The following is an 18518-nucleotide window of genomic DNA, read 5'->3' as shown; positions in this document are numbered from 1 at the left end:
TCTTTGCTTGATTACTCTCTTCGCGTTTTTCAGCTTACGAGTAATTAGTTATTTATGTGAAGGGCATTTATGTCCTTGCACTGAAAAGAGTCCTTCGTACCTTTTTTTTCACTTCTTGGTCCTTTATTAGGGTTTTGGGTTTTGTTCGCTGCTGCACTGCCACGACGGTGACGACGACGGAATCCGGCGAACGACAAGAAGAAGAGGTAACTTTGAATTTGTTTATTTATTTAATGTCTAGATTTTAAATAGAACTGAAACAAGTGCTCTTCTGGTAGGAGATGCAAGCTCTGGAACCTTGAGATGGTTTCCCGTATTTTTTCTTCTCAAATTGAAGGAAGTAGAAAAGCGTTATGGGTTATGTATCTTTTGCTTGAATTTTGGCTCAAAAGAATAACAGAAGATAAATAGCAATCCAGTTATCATGGAATGTAATTATCTATTTATTTAACCTGTTCTGATCGAAGTACAAGATTAAACCCATTCCTTCAGAAGGGAAATTTGATCCTGTCCTTTGTTTTGATTATTGCCGCCTTTGGGTTTGCCTTCGCATGGAAAGCTACTTCGTACCAGGATATGTCGACTATAGCATGGAAGCTTGTTTATTTCTGTTCTTTTGGCAGCACTTGTAGTTTCTTTAATTCCCCGTCATAATCTTCAATGTTATAATATTATCATGTTCTTTTGACAGCCCAACTAAAGGACTGGCTTTCATAACAATAACAATATAACATGCTCCCAAACATATAAACTGTTTGAATATCTGATCTCTTCAAGGGGTTGGACCTCCAAAGATCACTTTGAACCTGAGGTAATTGGCTTCAATTTGTCATGTACTCATCTGAATTCATGATGTCTATAACTCTATACTTTTGAGAAGAACGTCATCATGATGTTTCACCATTATGTTTTGTTTAGTGTCATATCCATTGTTAAATGATGAGTACCTAAATCGTTTGTTATTACTTCAACCTATGTCCTTTTTGGTCTGCCCCTAGCTCTTCTAGTCCCCGCCCCTTACACTTATAATAGATCACTTCTTCTTATAGGTGTTGTAGATGGTCTCCTCTATATGTGACCAAACCATCTTAGCTCTTCTACTCCCAGGTTCCTTCGAATGGCTTCATTTCCTATCCTGTCATTTCTAGTTTCTCCACTCATCCATTTCAGCATTCATATTTCTACCACTCATTAGTTTCTTAATTACCCAAAAATTTCATTTTGCTCCATACAACATTGCTGGCCCTACAGGGTTAAGAGACCCCAGGAGGAATTTAAAACAGCTGTAATTAATTTTCCAGGAAACAAGAGCAAAAAAGAAGATTCCAACAGGGTTATGAGACTAAACAAAAGTGTCAACAGAGTTTGCATATATGCTACATATGTAAACCTTTGTCAGTGAGTGAGTGAGGGAGGCAACCTCTCCAACTCCAGAAGTCCGCATTTCTATGAATATTAAAACAAAGATTGCAATTCAGACCATTATCCCCATAGGAGAGAATGATAGAAACAACAATATCTCTATCATTGTATAAGTGGAAGCCATGTGTAAAAACAGAAGAGAACTGTTCCCCACTAAATGTCATGCAAGAATTGGATATGACATCCTTCAAGAGAATGCTTGTAGGCTGTTAACAACATGGTGTCTTTTATCTTTGCAAAAAACTATGACAAAAAGTGCACCTGTATTGTTAAAATGATTCTGGTCTGTGGCTTACCCAATAATCATTTTGATTTCCTAGGCCCACACATGGTAAGGAAAAAGCTAACTCACATTCCATATTTAAACATCATCTTTGCCATATTTAAACATCATGGGCAATCTGGATTGTACATCATGTATTGTTAAGGAGAATCTTATCAATAGCATCCAAGAAAAGGAATATCAGTAATACTGATAATAATTAATAATAGTGATAATAATTTATAGGAGATAAAAATGACATGTGAGAAAATGAAGCATAGGATATAATATGGTGCATTTGGGTTTGGGGAGAGGAATGAAACAGGAGAAACAATATTAGAATTTGTAATAGCTTATAATATGCCAATTTTAAACACATTTTTCAAAAGAATGATGAATACTTAATAAAATTTTAAAGTGGATCAAATGTAAGTCAAATAGATTTTTTCCTTACTAGAGCAAAACAAATGATGTGTAAGGATTGCAAAGTTATTTCAGAGAAAAACTTAACCACACAACATAGACTAGTGGTGGTTGATGTGCATATTAAGAATTGGAAGAAAAATAGGGAAGAAACTAGATGTCCAAGAATTAGGTGAGAAAACATAAAAGGAGAAAATCTAGCTCAATTTAGAGGCATTTTGTTAGTAAAAGAAAAAATGGAAGTTAGATGGAAAGACTAATGATATGTGACTTGAAATGGTAAATTGCATAAAGAAAGTAGCAATGGATGTCTTGGGGGGATTTAAAGGAAAATGGAAAAGTGCTAAAGAAACTTAGTGGTGGTTTGAAGAGATTCGAAATATAATCAAATTAAAATGAGCATGTTACAAGGAATGGTAAAAGTCTAGAAATGTAGAAAATTAGGAAAAAAATATAAAACCATAAGAAAGGAAATTAAAAAGAAAGTAAATGAAATTAAGTTTTAGGCATATGATGGGCTTTATCATAAATTAGGCATTAAAGAAGGAGAAAAAGGAATTCATTAACTAGTAAAGAGTAAGAGAAAGGAAAGGCGGAGACTTAAACTGTATTAAGTGCATTAAAAAGGAAGATAAAAGAGTCTTGGTAAAAGATGAGAAAATCAAGCAAAGATGAAAAACTATTTTGAAAAATTATTAAATGAACAACATGTAGAGGATGCTAATAAGAGAAACTAGTAATACTGATAGTGTTAAAAATAACATATACCTTGAAACAACTTGAAACAAGTATATCAAAGAACCAATTTGGGTTTATGCCAAAGAGATCAATTATGAAAGCTATCATTCTTTTGCGATGATTGGTAAAAAAGTTAAGAGAGAAAAAGATAGATCTTCATGAAGTGTTCATCTAGAGAAAGCATACGATAGAGTTCCTAGAGAGATAATATGGTGAGTCTTAGAAAAAGAAAGGGGTTTCAAATGGGTATATAGGCCTAATTAAGGATATGCAAGAGGATTCAACAAGGTATAACTCAATGCAACATTTTCCTATATCTTGGTTCAATAGTTCATAACAAGGGAGAGATTAAGGATGCTACCCATAGAACTTGAGGTGTCAGCCATACAAGATTCCATTAACTAAGCTTCTTTTGCCACACAAAATCTCACCTGTTGAATAATGGAGAAAGGGAGTTTCAAATCAGTGGGGAGATGGAGAAAGGAAGCTTCCATTGAAGCAAAATTGTTTAAGTTTGAGGAAGTGAAGTCAAGGAACCTGGTTCCGATGAAGATCAGAGAAGAGAAAAGAGCCTCTGTGTACCTACCGAAGGATGTGGTTGCCTGGCTAAAAGGTTTTTTGGATGTAGCCATAGTCTCAAGGAGATCTCAGAACTAGAAGAATGTGATGAAGCTAAATGGAAAGGTATTTGAAGCAAAACAACGTTTCAGTAGGAAAGGATGGTTCATCACAGTCACATAGTGGTTCGGCTTGGGCAGAAAACAGATGATTTGTATCCCCCTTGGAAACCAAAGTAAAGGTTGGACCATGTTTGTGAAAGAATTGCAGGAGTTCTTGTGGAGAATCGAAGAGCAATCAAAGAAAACCTAGGCCAACCACGATGAGGCAAACCACTCAAAGACAGATGATGGGAAGGAAGCAGATGGGAATGATAAGGATTGGCGTAAAATGTTTGTAGTTTATGCAAACAAGAAAGTGTCAAAATGGATCTTTGTAGCAGAGGAACTGAAATAGAAATTGAAATTTGAAGGTCCCTTCAATCTTCGGCCTTTCCAAGCAGATAAAGCTCTGTTAGAAGTTGATAAGATTGTAGAGGAGATTTATGCTTGTTAGCGTAAGGGGTATTTCTGTCTTTATACTTATATTTAAGGTTGTTGATCTGTAATATTATGTTAGAACCAATGCTCCTTACTTAAATAAGGGCACATATGTCTTTTCCATTTATTTTAATAATAAAAGCACATGTTTGGCCAAATGGGAGTTAGGTTTTTTGACTTCCAGTTCGAACCAGACTCTCTCCTTTTCTCTCTCTCTCTCTCTCTCTCTCTCTCTCTCTCTCTTTCTTCCACCTTTCTACCTCTCTTTACGTGATTGATCTCAGACAAATAGAACTCCAAGACAGGCCGAATCATAACATGGTATCAGAGCAACTCGAATCTGCCTAGATTTCTATCTGCCTAGATTTCTATTCTCTGTGCACCCAATCTAGGGTTTCTCTTGATTTTCCCGCATTCAACTGGAGATAAGGGAAAAGGCTGAAAAGGAGTGATCGCCCTCTCCCCTTGGAGATTTCTATGCCTCCAGTCGTGTCTTGTGTGGTCGATTGCTGTGGTTTCTAAGAAGCCCTCCCCTAATCGATGAAGAAAAGAGGGCCAATCTGTGTGGTGCAGTGGCTGTCTTGTGTGGACTGATTTTTTGCTCGTGTGGTTGTTCCTTCAGTGATAAGGTAAGAGATTTCTATGCATGATTTCTGTTATGGATCAAATAGGAAGTATGTTTCAGATCATATGTTGGGGTTTCAGACAGTAGCGTGCTAGGGTTTATGCTGTTTTTGTGTATTTCGAAGGAAGAGTTGTGATCATATAGTGGTGAGATTTCAGGTAGCCATAGGAGTAGGGTTTGTGGTGTAAAGAGTACAATTTTCAGCAACAACAAGTGCTGAAATCAGTGTGACGAGTGTGATCTAGTCGTGTGTAGTGTGCAGAATTCAGCAAGTGTGCAGAATCGGTGATAACAGAATGGGAGATAACAGTGATTGTAAATCTAATGTGATGGTGCCTACAGACTACCTGGATGTTCAGATGATCTCCATTAAACTAAATGGAGAGAATTATGTGCCTTGGGCTAAATCCGTCGAAGTCTTTCTGAAGGCAAAGAAGAAAGTAAAACACATAAGAGAGGAGAAACCCTCCACTGACTCTCACGAGTATGAAGACTGGGAGTAAGAGGATGCTCAGATCATCACATGGTTATGGAATAGTATGGAGCCCAAGATTAGCGTAAATTTCATGTTTCTTGACACTGCCAAAGATGTGTGGGACCATGCGAAGAAATTGTATTCGGGTCAGGACAATACAACCAGAGTGTATCAGGAGTACTTTAATCTGCAACAGGGTAATCAGAGTCTTGAGGAGTAATATGCCAGTATGAGAAACATACGTAATGAGCTGAATGTCTATCACCCTCTCACTTCTAATGTCAAAATTCAGCAACAACAGAGAGAACAACTTGATGTGACTCGATTTTTGATGGGACTAAAATCTGAATATGAACCAGTACGGGCTCAGATACTAGGAGGATCAGCTCTCCCTTCTTTAGAAGAGGTATTTGCTCGACTCTGGAGAACTTCTATCGGATCTACTGAGAACTCTAATATCTCAGATTGATCTGCCTTTGCTGTGTTGAGAGGCTGTGGTGCTAGAGGTGGAGCTCGGGGGGCTCAGTTTGGCCGTGGTAGTAGTAGTGGTTCGGTGTATGGCCGAAGTGGCAATGGTGGGCCTACTTATAATCGTGGTGATGGTCGTACTGGGGGCAGAGATTCAGGGGGGAGCCCGTGGTAGAGGACGTGGCTCAGGCCCGAGGAGGTGCACTCATTGTGGTATGGATGGACATACCATCAACTATTGTTATGATGTACATGGTCCACCCTCGACCTGGGCCAATCATGCTGTGACTAGTGACACCAGTTCCAGCTTTAGACAGGAGAATCGTTCATTTGATCAGATACCTCCTACATCCACAGATGATCCCGTGAAGGAGATGGTGAGTGTTCCCCGTGATGAATATGAGAGGTTTATCCAATCCACATCACAACAGAACACGGCTACTTTCGCTCATTCAGGTATGGCTTGTTTGGCATCCACACCCAATCCTTGGATCATTGACTCTGGAGCCTCCGATCACATGACTGGAACTCCAGGCGTGTTTTCTTCCCTATCTCATTGCTCAACATCACAATCTGTCACCCTTGTTAATGGTTCCACATCCTCAATTTGTGGTGTTGGTAATGTTGACTTAGACCCTGTATCCCTATCCTCAGTTTTGTATGTTCCTAAATTGCCTTTTAATCTTATGTCTGTTAGTAAGTTGACCAAATCACTTAATTGCTCTATTACTTTTTATCCTTCTATGTGTGTTTTTTAGGATCTCAAGACGGGGATGAAGATTGGTGGAGGGCATGAAGCTGGTGGATTGTATTACCTTGACGGTGGTGGAAAAACTTCAACAGCTCTCCAGTCATCCCTTTCTCCTCTCCAGTGGCACTGTCGATTTGGTCATTCGTCGTTGAAAGTTTTGAAGTCTTTGGTTCCGTCTTTGAGTCAACTTTTTGTTTTGGATTGTGAGTCGTGTCAGTTTGGGAAACACCATTGTGTTCCCTTTAGTTCTAGGGTTGATAACCGTGTGTTGAGTCCTTTTTTTTTTATTCACTCCGATGTTTGGGGTCCTTATAAAGTGATGTCATATAATGGGTATAGATATTTTGTCATTTTTGTAGATGATTTTTCAAGGATGACGTGGCTCTATCTAATGAAAGAAAGAAGTGAATTGTTTACCATTTTTCAGAAATTTTATGCTAAGATTCGTAATCAATTTGGTATTCACATTAAAGTTTTCCGTTTTGATAATGGCCGTGAATATTTATCCTCATCATTTCAAGAATACCTGGACCAACACGGCATTATACATCAGACCTCATGTACCTACACCCCACAACAAAATGGGGTGGCTGAGAGAAAGAATCGCCATCTCTTGGAAACAGCACGATCCCTCATGCATCACATGAATGTTCCCAAACCCTTTTGGAGTAATGCGGTGCTTACCTCTTTCTTTCTGATTAATCGGATGCCCACATCCATCCTTGATGGTCATTCTCCGTTTACAATCCTGTTTCCCGCCTTGTCTCCGTTTCCTCTTACCCCTAGGGTATTTGGGTGTGTCTGTTTCGTCCATAATCTGGGTCCCAGGAACGACAAGTTTGATGCCCGTTCTCTCAAGTGCATCTTCCTTGGCTATTCTCGGACCCAGAAAGGGTATAAGTGTTACCATCCTAGTTATCAACGGTCCTTTGTGTGTGCTGATGTCACCTTCTTTGAGTCTACTCCGTTCTTTTTGGGGTCCGGTGATACTTCTTCCTCCTCGTCACCTCCTCCTCTTCCATTTCTTGTTGCCGACCCTCTTCCCCTTGTTCCAGTCGTGACCAAATCCTTGCCTCCAGTGCCACCACCTGTTGAATGCCCACCTATCCGTCAAGTGTATACACATCGCCCACACGCACCAGCTACTACTCCTCCGGCTACATCACCGTCGACAAATCCGACTCCAGATCCGAACCCAGCATATGATCTTGATCTTCCCATTGCCTTGCGGAAAGGTAAACGCACTTGCACCCTTCATCCTATTTCTAATTATGTTTCACTTACTCACCTTTCCACCTCCCATCGCCAGTTTGTCACCTTGTTATCATCAGTTGTTGTCCCTAAGGATGTCTAGGAAGCCCTTGCCTCTCCAGGGTGGTGCCGTGCGATGGAAGAAGAACTTTCAACCCTTCATCATAATCATACTTGGGACCTCACCGTTCTTCCTCCTGGGAAGCAAGCTGTTGGTTGTAAATGGGTTTATACAGTTAAGTATCTGCCTGATGGTAGTGTTGAACGCCTGAAAGCGCGATTGGTTGCAAAAGGGTACTCCCAAACCTATGGTATTGACTACACAGAGACCTCACCAGTTGCTAAGATAGGGTCAGTTTGTGTTGTGATCTCTCTTGCAGCTATGTATGATTGGCCGTTATATTAGCTTGATATCAAGAATGCCTTTTTGCATGGTGACTTACTCGAGGAGGTCTACATGGATCAACCTCCAGGGTTTGTTGCTCAGGGGGAGGATGGTAAGGTGTGCAGACTAAGGAAGGTTATATATGAGCTTAAACAGTCTCCTCGAGCATGGTTTGGTAGGTTCAGTGAGGTGGTAAAGAAGTTTGGTATGAAACAGTACCAAGTTGATCATTCTGTATTCAGTCATGACTCTCCGAGAGGAAAAATACTGTTGGTGGTGTATGTAGATGATATTGTTATTACCGGGAATGATAACATGGGTATTGATAGGCTGAAGACTTATCTACAGGATCATTTTCAGACAAAGGATCTTGGTAAATTGAAATATTTCTTGGGGATAGAGGTAGCGAGATCTAAGTATGGTATTAATCTGTGCCAGAGGAAATATGTGCTTGATTTGCTGGAAGAAACAGGCTTGTTGGGTGCTAAACCAACTGAAACACCTATGGACACAAATACTAGGCTAAGCAGTGATATGGGTGAAGTGTTTGAAGACCTTGGTAGATACCGACGACTTGTAGGTAAACTGAACTACCTAACCATTACTAGGCCAGACATCTCATTTGCGGTTAGTATGGTAAGTTAGTTCATGCAGAAACCTCTGATTCTTCATTGGAATGCAGTTCTGAGAATTGTGAGGTATTTAAAAGGGGCTCTGGGTCGCGGTTTGATATACAAAAGTGGCGGAAAACTTGAAATAGAAGGGTATTCTGATGCTGACTGGGCCGATTCTATGTCTGATAGGCGGTTTACCACAAGCTATTGCACTTTCCTGGGGGGTAACCTGGTGACATGGAAAAGTAAGAAGCAGATAGTCGTGGCAAGAAGTAGTGCAGAAGCAGAATATAGGGCTATGGCGCATACTGCTTGTGAATTAGTGTGGCTAAGGAATCTTCTACAGGAAGTAGGGTACAATTAGGCTGCAGTTCATATTTCTTCTAATCCAGTGTTTCATGAAAGAACGAAGCACATTGAGGTTGACTGTCACTTTGTGAGGGAGAAGGTGCTGAATGGAGAGCTAGACACTGCATACGTTAATACAGGAAACCAGTGGGCAGACTTATTTACAAAAGGGTTGAGTCGGGGAAGAGTGGACTACATATGTAACAAGCTGGGATTATATGATATATACTCACCAGCTTGAGGGGGAGTGTTAGCGTAAGGGGTATTTCTATCTTTATACTTATATTAAGGTTGTTGATCTGTAATATTATGTTAGAACCAGTGCTCCTTACTTAAATAAGGGCACATATGTCTTTTCCATTTATTTTAATAATAAAAGCACATGTCTGGTCGAATGGGAGTTAGGTTTTTTGACTTCCAGTTCGGACCAGACTTTCTCCTTTTCTCTCTCTCTCTCTCTCTTTCTTCCACCTTTCTATCTCTCTCTATGCGACTAATCTCAGACAAATAGAACTCCAAGGCAGGCTGAATCATAACAACGCTCTTCCGATTCAGACCTCGGAAGGTGTAATGGTAATTAGCCAGTGGACTCCGAGCGCAAACCACATAGACCACACAGAAGTTTTCCGTCTTAAAGTTTTAGGGCTTCCTTTCAATTTATGGTCCCCTGAAACTTTTAAGCAAATCGCATCCCTTTGTGGAGGGGTCTTGGAAGATCTGGATACTTCAAACCTCAGTGCGGCTGTAATGGGTCTGAGAGGGATCAAAGTGGAAGCAGTCCCAAGAACATTGGAGATGAAAATAGGCGATTCACAAATTGTGATTTGGTTGCTACCGTTGGTGGAGGAGAGACTGTGGAGAAACTTGTGGGAGGTAGAAGACGATGATGTGGCAAGGGCCAAAGAATGGGAATAAGTGAAAGAGAAGTTTGACCGCTCTTGCAAAATAAAGGAAATTGAACGGTCATCCTATTCAAAAGATGGAAACCAGATCACTAATGAAAGCTTAGAATCTGAGCCGTTCATTAATGCATGCGGGTCACTAAAAGAACATATGCGGAGGTTACAACTTTAAGAGGCAGTAAAACCTCTTCAAACCTTAAATCTACGTCAAACTCAAAACCGCTGGTTGGACCGAGCGAACCAATGGATCGGGTGAGCGGTTCAGCCCAAAGGATGGCAGACCGTAGTAGGGGTCTATCATTGTCTCTTTCGACCCCTATTGCTCACCTTCCCGCCGCAGTTTTGTTGCAGAGTTGCAGGGCCTCTCCTAAAGCTCCTGGAGACGCCAGAAAAGGAGGCACCGCTTCATGGGTATGGAAGTCGGTGTTGACGAACAACTCTACAACTCTTGATAAGCCCAATCCGAAATTTAATAGACATGAGAGTGACGAATCTGAAGATGAAAGTGACTGGGAAGACCTAAGTCAAGAGGTGTATGAGACGGAGCTAGAATCTAGTATTGGAAGTGCTAACACTTCTAAAACTTGCATCTTGTGGGACGACAAAATGTTGGGAATAGAGATTTTGTTCGAAAACCCCTCTAGCAACTCCGGCTTGGTTCCAGGAGAAGAATTGGGTGCTAGTCCTGCCCCATTCTTTGTGGCAAACTCAGTTTTAGTCATTAGAGAAGATGGAGAATTCCCATTGGAGGCGCAACATCAAGATACTAAGAAAGGGGTATCAGGTCTTAGCACAAACCCAGACAAAGAAGCATAGGAGGAACAAAAAGTAGATGCTATATCAGAGTTGCCTGCCAAGGTTTTCGATTCAGTGGGTCTTGATCAAGAGAAGGATACAGACTTGTTGGTTCAGGGAGTCCCTAACCCCTCTTCTCCGTGTTTACCTTTTCAATTTGTGAGTCCTTTTCAAGACCCCTCTAACTTGTGCTTCTCTATTTGCGTAGGTCCAGTGCCACTCCTCCTAAGAATCTCTCAATTGGAAGTGCCACAACTCAAGAATTTGAGAACCTATTGGACAACAGTTTAGAACAAGAGAGAGCTAGAATCTGGTCCTTACTCTTGGAAAACCTATTTGACCCGACCCGACCCTAGTTTTAGAGAATAGCGAAAATAGAGCAAACCACCCCATCACTCAACCAAAGATTGTATACCAAACCTTAGCCCAGGTGGGAGCAAGGAGGATGAATCAGGAGGGGGAAGAAGAGTCAGAAGGAAAGAGAATAGTGGGAAGGAAGATTGAAGGAAGTAAGGTATATTTGAGGAAGAAAGGAAAGCAAAGGAGAAGGAAGCAAAGCGAGATAGAGAAGCTTAAGTGTGGAATAAATTATGAGAAGAAGGAAGAGAGGAGCCTGAAAAGAAAAAGATGGGAATACTAAGTAGCTATTGCCAAGGGGTCACAAGCAGGTTGAAATGAAGATAATCAGCTGGAATGTAAGAGGTCTAGGAAGTGCCAAAAAGAGGACAATCAGGAATACTCTCAGGAAAGAAAGACCGGATCTGATCTTGGTTCAAGAAACCAAAATATCAGAGCTGAATAGGAGATGGATAAGAAGTATTTGGGGATCTAGGGGCCTAAGCTGGTCGTATGCCCCATCATGGGGAGCCTCAGGAGGGATTTTGACCATTTGGAGGAATGAGGAAATGGAATGTGTGGAGGAATTGATTGGCCGATATTCAGTCTCCCTAAAAATTAGAAGATCATCGGATGGAAGAGAATGGGTGTTAACCAATGTATATGGTCCTAACTCCTGTAGAGACAGGGAGGCTTTTTGGGAGGAGTTATGTGCTATTAGGGGAATTTGGGAGGGACCATGGTGTGTGGGAGGTGATTTCAATGTCACTAGATTTTCGGGGGAAACAAACAACCCGAACCAAGGAATCACTACTAGCATGAGGAAATTTAATAGCTTAATTGATTCCTTTGGTCAAAATTTCAATCCCCCCAACCTGTTCCAAACTGGATAGATTTCTCACTACTCCCGACTAGGAAGAATAATGGGGCTAAATAGTAGTGAAAGGGCTACCTAGGGTTACTTCAAATCATTGCCCCATTTCCGTTGAGAAAGAAATTCCAGGGGGCAGCTCTACTCCATTCATATTCGAAAATATGTAGCTTGAATATCACACATTTAAGACTAGATTGAAGGATTGGTGGTGGGAACTCAGACCCTTGGGGAGTTTGAAAATGTTAAGCTTTGCTAGGAAATTAAAGAGGCTAAAAGGGAAAATAAAAGAATGAAATAAAGAGCATTTTGGGAGGGTAGAGGAAATAAAAGATAACATAGTGGGGAAGATTGAGGAGCTAGACAAGAAAGAGGCTATCAAAAATTTATCAAAAGAAGAGAGAGAGGAATGATGGAAACTCAAGCAAGAATTGGAAGAGATATTAAGGAAGGAGGAAATCTGTTGGAGATAGAAATCAAGGTGTCAATGGCTTGTTGAAGGAGATGGCAACACTAAGTTTTTCCACGCATTTGCAAATGGAAGGAGAAAGAAAAATTTAATCCTTAGTGTGGAGGAGGGGGGTCAAGAAATAAGAGAGAGCCAAGAGATCACAAGGATCTTTGTAAACCATTTCAAGGAAATTTTCACAAATTCAAGCGAAGTGTCACTAGAGCTACCAAAAATGGAAGGGGTTAGGCTTTCAGAAGAGCAATCTCTCTTTTTGGAAAGAAATTTCACTTTGGAAGAAATCAAGGATGCAACCTTCTCCATGGAAAGATCTAAAGCCCCCGGGTTGGATGGATTCTCAATGGCCTTCTTTCAAGAATGTTGGGATTGGTTGAAAATTGATATTCTAGAAGTATTCAGTGAATTCTTTCTTAAAGGAGAGGTGTCTCGAGGGGTGAATGCCACTTTTATCACTTTAATTCCAAAGAGGGAGGCTAAAACTCCTAAAGATTATATGCCAATAAGCCTTATTGGGAGTGTATACAAAATTATTTCAAAAGTTTTCTCAAAAAGGATCAAGAAAGTGCTACCCTCGATCATCTCACCTTTCCAAGGTGCCTTTGTGGAAGGAAGGCAGATTGTGGATCAAATTTTAGTAGCCAATGAGTGTGATGTAGAAAAAAGAAAGGGTAGAGGAAAAGGATTGGTGTGCAAAGTGGACCTAGAGAAAGTTTATGATCTGGTTAACTGGGAAGTTCTCCTACAAATGCTAGAAAGGTTGGGTTTTGGAACCAAATGGAGATCCTAGATTAGAGGATGTTTAAGTTCAGTCCATTACTCAATTCTTATTAATGGTGTAGCAAAGGATTTCTTTCTGGCTAAGAGAGGAATTAGGCAAGGAGATCCTTTATCCCCTTTTCTCTTCACTTTAGTGGCTGAAGTGTCAAGCAGAAAGGTGGCGAAAGCTGATCTCCAAGGACTGATTAGAGGGTGAAGGATAGGTAGGAATCAAGTGGTTGTTACCCACCTTCAATTTGTAGATGACACAATCTTTTTTTGTGAGGGAGGCAATGAGGAAGGAGTGGTAAACCTAAAGTTGCTATTGGATAACTTTGTGGGGGTGACTGGTCTAAGGATAAATTGGACGAAAATTGGCATTGTAGGGGTTAATCTGGAGGAAGGGGAACTCCATAGATCCACTGAGATTTTGGGGTGTGAGATTAGAAGTTGGCCAATTAGCTACTAGGGTCTACCTTTAGGAGGAAACCCTAGATCAGAAGGGTTCTGAAAGCCAGTCATTGAAAGATTTGCTAGGAAGCTAGCTCTGTGGAAGAGGAATTATATCTCTCTAGGTGAAAGGATAACCTCGATTAGAGCTACTTTGGAAAACCTCCCTATTTGCTTCTTTTCAACCATTAGAATACCCTGTAGGGTAGCAAGGAGCTTAGAGAAATACATGAGAGATTTCCTCTAGGACCCAAGAGAGGAGAAGAAGGTTCACTTGATTAATTGGGAACAAGTTAGAAAGCCCAAGGACCAAGGGGGTTTGGGAATAGGAAACCTTTCACTTAGGAACTCAGCTCTATTAGGAAAGCGGCTTTGGAGATTCCCTTTTGAAAGCGACAGGCTGTGGCACAAAGTCATTGAGAGCATTCATGGGTTGGATGGAAATGGTTGGGATGCAAAAGTTGCCCCTCATGCTTCTTTAGCTTCTCCTTGGAAAGCAATTTATGAAGCTATCCTACCTTAACTCCATTCGATTTTGTGGGAAAGGGCAATAAAGTTCATTTCTAGGAAGACCTTTGGGTGGGAGAAATCCCACTTAAAGATCTTTTTCCTGACCTCTATATTTTGTCAAACCTTAAAGGGGAAACCGTATGTAATTTGGGAACACCTGGTCCAAATGGGGTTAATTGGAATCTGGGTTTCAGAAGGGGCCTCAGGGAAAACGAATGTGACTCTTTAGTTCAGTTGCTGGATCTAATGGGACAAGTTCACTTGGACCCATCCTTGGAGGATTCCAGAATTTGGCAAGGCTCTTTAGGTGGCCTCTTATCTTGTTCTTCCTTTTTCAGTGTTCTTGCTTCGCCTAGCATCCTAGTTGGGGATTTCCCTATAAAAGAAATTTGGAGTAAGCCTATCCCCCCAAAAATTCAAGCTTTCTATTGGGAAATTTTCCTTGGCAAGGTAAATACTTGTGATATGCTGCAGAGAAGAAGGCCTTTTGTTTGCCTTTCTCCTCACATGCGCTCCCTTTGTAAAGAAAGTGTTGAGTCCCTGGCACATTTATTATTATCTTGTTCCTTTACGCATCACATTTGGGAATTTTTTTGTACTCTCTTTGGTTGCAGGTGGGCTTCCCCTCAAGATGTGGTAGGACTCTTCAATCGAGACTTCTTGAGCCAACCAAAGAAAAGAGGGAAGGTCATGTGGAAAGCTACGAAGGCAGCTATTTGTTGGGTGATTTGGGAAGAAAGGAATAACAGAATGTTCTTGGAGAAGAGTAGAATAGTGGAGGAGGTGATAAACACCATAAAAGTTAAAGTAGCTCATTGGGTAAAATCCTTGCATATCTTCCAAGACTTCTCAGTCACAGACATTCTAAGATATTGGGCAGAAATAGCACAATCCTCAAGAGTGAAAAAGAAAGTAAAGATGGAATGGAAACCTCCAGAAGGCAATAGGATTAAACTGAATTTTGATGGAAGCTCTCTTGGAAATCTGGGACTGTCAGGTATTGGAGGAGTAATCAGAAATTCTGAAAGGAGAATATTAGCTTTGTTCTCTGGACCGATTGGCATTGACAACTCTCTAAAAGCTGAGGTAATGGCATTGCTACAAGGGCTGAAGATAGCTAAGCAGCTAGGACTTAGGCATATTGAGATTGAAGGGGATTCCAAGATGATCATCTCTTAGGCTACAAACAATAGAAATATCCCGTGGACTTTCAAACAAGTGATAAGGGAAGTGGAAAATGTTGCAAAGGAGGTAGAAGCTGAATTCAAATGGGTTAGAAGGAGTGCAAATGGGCTAGCTGATTATCTTGCCAAACAAGGGGCTTTGAGGCAACAATTGTTTTGGGCTGCAATGTAAAGTGGGACAGAAATATGTACTAGGATGGGAGCATTAATCCCAAACACAAGCTGTAAAACTTTAATTTAACCCTAAATTTAAATAAAGTTCTCTTTTGCTGATAAAAAAAAGGATGCTACCCATAGAATTAGAGCAGGATGGGCAAAATGGAGGGGCGCATCTGGAGTTTTTTGTGATAGGTGAATACCACTTAGATTTAGAGCAAGCCTTTGTGGAGAAAAGTAGGGTGTTTTATAAAGTTTTATTGGAAAAGTGGCTTTGGAGTTTGGGGAGGAGAGGGAGGCTTTGTGGAGAAAGGTAGTTGTTTGCAAGTATGGGGTGGTGGGTTTTGGGTGAGATTCAAGGAAGGTCAGGTCTGCCCATGGAGTTTGTGTTTGGAAAGGAATCATGAACTTTCAGTTAGTCTTTCTAAATTGCGTCTCTTTTAAAGTGGGAGATCGTGCATGAATAAGATTTTAGGAAGATTAGTGGTTGGGGATTGGAAGGTTTTGTGATGCATGCCTAAGACTACAATTCAAGTAAGAACATTTCGGTTGCTCAATGTTTCCAAATCGTCCAAGATAGAGTTGTTTGGTGTTCAACATTCCAAAGACCTTCATTCGATTGGGGAGTGGAGGAATGTTGGAGGCTTTTGGACAGGCTGCAAATGGTGGATTTGGAGGTTGATAGAGTTTATGCAAGATGGTGGAAGGAATGCAGAAATGGATGTTCACAGTTAGGTCATTAACTAGAAATCAAGTGGAAAGTTCCAATATAAAAGGTATTTGGGGGAACCCAGTTCCTCCTACAGTGAAAGCTTTTGCGTGGCTGATTGCTTTGAACAACATTTTAGCTCAAGATCATTTAAAAAGGAGAGGGTTTCTGGTGGCTAACAGATGCTACTTGTTTGGTGAAGCTGAGGAAGATGTCCATCTTTTAGTACTTTGTTGATTTTCAGGTTTTTTGGAGTTGCTTGGGGGAATCCAAGATCCCCAAAGGATGTTTTTTTGCATGCTGGCCAGTTTGATTCGGTTCCAATAAGGTGGGAATTGCTTGGTCTTGTGTTTCTTTTGCAGTATGCAGGGAGCTTTGGAAGGAAAGGAATAGAAGGCTCTTTGAAGGCAAGGAAAAGTCCAAGGAAGAACTTTTCTCATTCATTGGAAGAAGAAATCTGGATTGGATTTTAATTTCATCCGAGATCTCAGGGGTTCTTAGAGAGTCTTTTGGAGATGGTTTTTAGTCGTGCTTGGAATTGTGGCAAAGATCCTGATGTATCTTGTTTTCTTTTGTTTCTTTGTATTCTGCCTTGTCTTTTGGTGATTTCTCATCACTTTTACTTTGTACCTATTTTTTCATTTAAGAAATGTTCTTTTTTATATACCTTCATAAGAAAAAAGAAACAGTTTTAAGGCCGCCTATGCTGTATGGAACAGAGTGTTGGGCATTCAAGTAACAGCATGTCCAAAAAATGAGTGTGGCAGATGTGTGTATTCTGAGATGGATGAATAGAAAAGGTATAAAGGATAGGATCAGAAATGAGATCATTTGAAGGAACCTAAGAGTAGCTTCAATGGGTGATAAAATGACAGGAAGTAGACTAAGATGGTTTGATCACATGCATAGAAAACCTTAAACAACACCTGTAAGAAGAAGTGATTTTCTGCAAGTTGAAGGGCTAGCTGGCTAGGGGTAGACCAAAAAGGACATGGGTAGCAGTAGTAGTAAGAAATGATTTAAGCACCAATAATTTATCATTGGATATGGCATTAAACAGAATGGAATGGGGAAACAAGATTCATGTAGCCAACCCCATATAGTTGGGATGAGATGAGGCTTAGATGCTGATGCTGATGATGAGTGATAATTATGAATCAATAATCTTTTTCAAAAATCAATAATACTAACAACAGTCCAGAAAGTGCCCAAACAATGGTTTAGTTTGGGTGTGTGCAAGGTCTTTAAGGATGAAAATTGCCCCATGGATAGAAGGGCTGAGAGATTTTGCCCTATTGTACCAAATATGCTGCTATTTGAAGTCATTTCGATCTTTTTTGAATGGCTCAATCATCAGAATAATTGCTCTATGATTTTCTTCATGATTAATTTCAACAACACATGTTGATCTTCACACTAATTACCGAGCAATATTATTTTTTATGCATAGCAATATCCTTAATAAGCATAGTATTCTGATCTACTAGTTTTTTTATAATCTGGTTATTTGAACCTAACTATCCTTCTTAATGTGCCTTTCATTAACTATGCAATAAGATGTGTGCATTCAATGTAACATCTAAATCATTTGCATTTTATTATCCATTTGTTGAAGAAATCAATTTATTTTGATAGGAACTAGCTATTGTTTTTTCAGGTTTTAGTTGACTGCTTTGCAGCTTAGTGAAAAGGAATGGGTAAGGCAAAGGGTGGATCTATTTTCATCAGACTTGTCTCAGCTGCAGGGACAGGATTCTTCTATGTGAAGCGGAAGAATCCTCGGAAGATCACAGAAAAGCTTGAGTTCCGTAAGTATGATCCTCGTGTGAATCGTCATGTTTTGTTTACAGAAGCAAAGATGAAGTGAGTGCTGCTTTGATATGGATTGATGTGTCCCTTTATTCCAAAGAAAATTTACCAATGTTTCAAAAATTTGTGAGTTATTTCATGGTGACTGGTTATATGTTTTAAGCTTATTACCATCTAATCACTACTGGTCTGCAATATACGCTTTGTGCCTTTGATCCTGTTGCACAGTGGACATGAGTTTTTAATTCTCAGTAACCATACTGCCTACTAACTCATTTATGCCCATAGCTTGGTCATAATCTAGATATTTGATGGTTGGACTTTTTAACAGACAAAGATTTTGATTTATATGATAAGAAGGTATAAAAAGATAACGTATGATGTTGCCAAACAAAATTCAAGTCCATCACAAAGCTCTGCAAGCTATATAATTTTCATGCTTTACAGTTTACCATGGTTCCGTGAATTTTCTGTACATTATTATCCTGCAACCCCCACTTTCCCTGGTCATGAGTAATGGCATTTTGCTCAACCACCAGATTGGCATTTCTGGCTATCAAATGCTTAAATTTGTCTTATTTATCCTTGTGGTTAATTCCTACTTCTACCACTTAATTGGAAGGCTAAATCATTCAGTCCCCCTTTTTTTTTTGTATTGCTTCTAATATATGAATTAAGGAGACTAACTAAATCAGATGTTTTCCTTTGGGTT

At 40.2% G+C, this 18518-nt stretch overlaps 1 protein-coding gene across 4 annotated transcripts; it reads left to right on the top strand.

Moving 5' to 3' along the window:
- The first annotated feature begins 73 nt into the window (after positions 1–73).
- LOC104613447 (Ribosomal protein L33 family protein) lies at positions 74–18089 on the top strand. 4 transcript variants are annotated; one of them, XM_010281288.3, is made up of 3 exons: positions 90–206; positions 692–811; positions 17655–18089. In XM_010281288.3, the coding sequence occupies exon 3, from the start codon at positions 17691–17693 to the stop codon at positions 17862–17864; it is 174 nt and encodes a 57-aa protein (XP_010279590.1). In that variant the 5' UTR covers positions 90–206; positions 692–811; positions 17655–17690; the 3' UTR covers positions 17865–18089. The 4 variants fall into 4 exon arrangements, with proteins under 4 accessions (XP_088760250.1, XP_010279590.1, XP_010279595.1 ...); XM_010281281.3 differs by lacking the exon at positions 692–811 and adding an exon at positions 279–357 and having other exon boundaries at positions 147–206; XM_088904124.1 differs by lacking the exon at positions 692–811 and having other exon boundaries at positions 74–206.
- The last annotated feature ends 429 nt before the right edge of the window (positions 18090–18518 follow it).

Source organism: Nelumbo nucifera, chromosome 4 (assembly GCF_055504915.1).
Source record: "Nelumbo nucifera cultivar China Antique chromosome 4, China Antique-T2T, whole genome shotgun sequence".
NCBI classification, from domain to species: Eukaryota; Viridiplantae; Streptophyta; class Magnoliopsida; order Proteales; family Nelumbonaceae; genus Nelumbo; species Nelumbo nucifera.
This window is presented reverse-complemented; position numbering and strand designations above follow the sequence as displayed.

Excerpts from the sequence above, each read along its gene's own strand:
- LOC104613447 (XM_088904124.1), top strand. The coding sequence starts at position 17,691 with ATGGGTAAGGCAAAGGGTGGATCTATTTTCATCAGACTTGTCTCAGCT.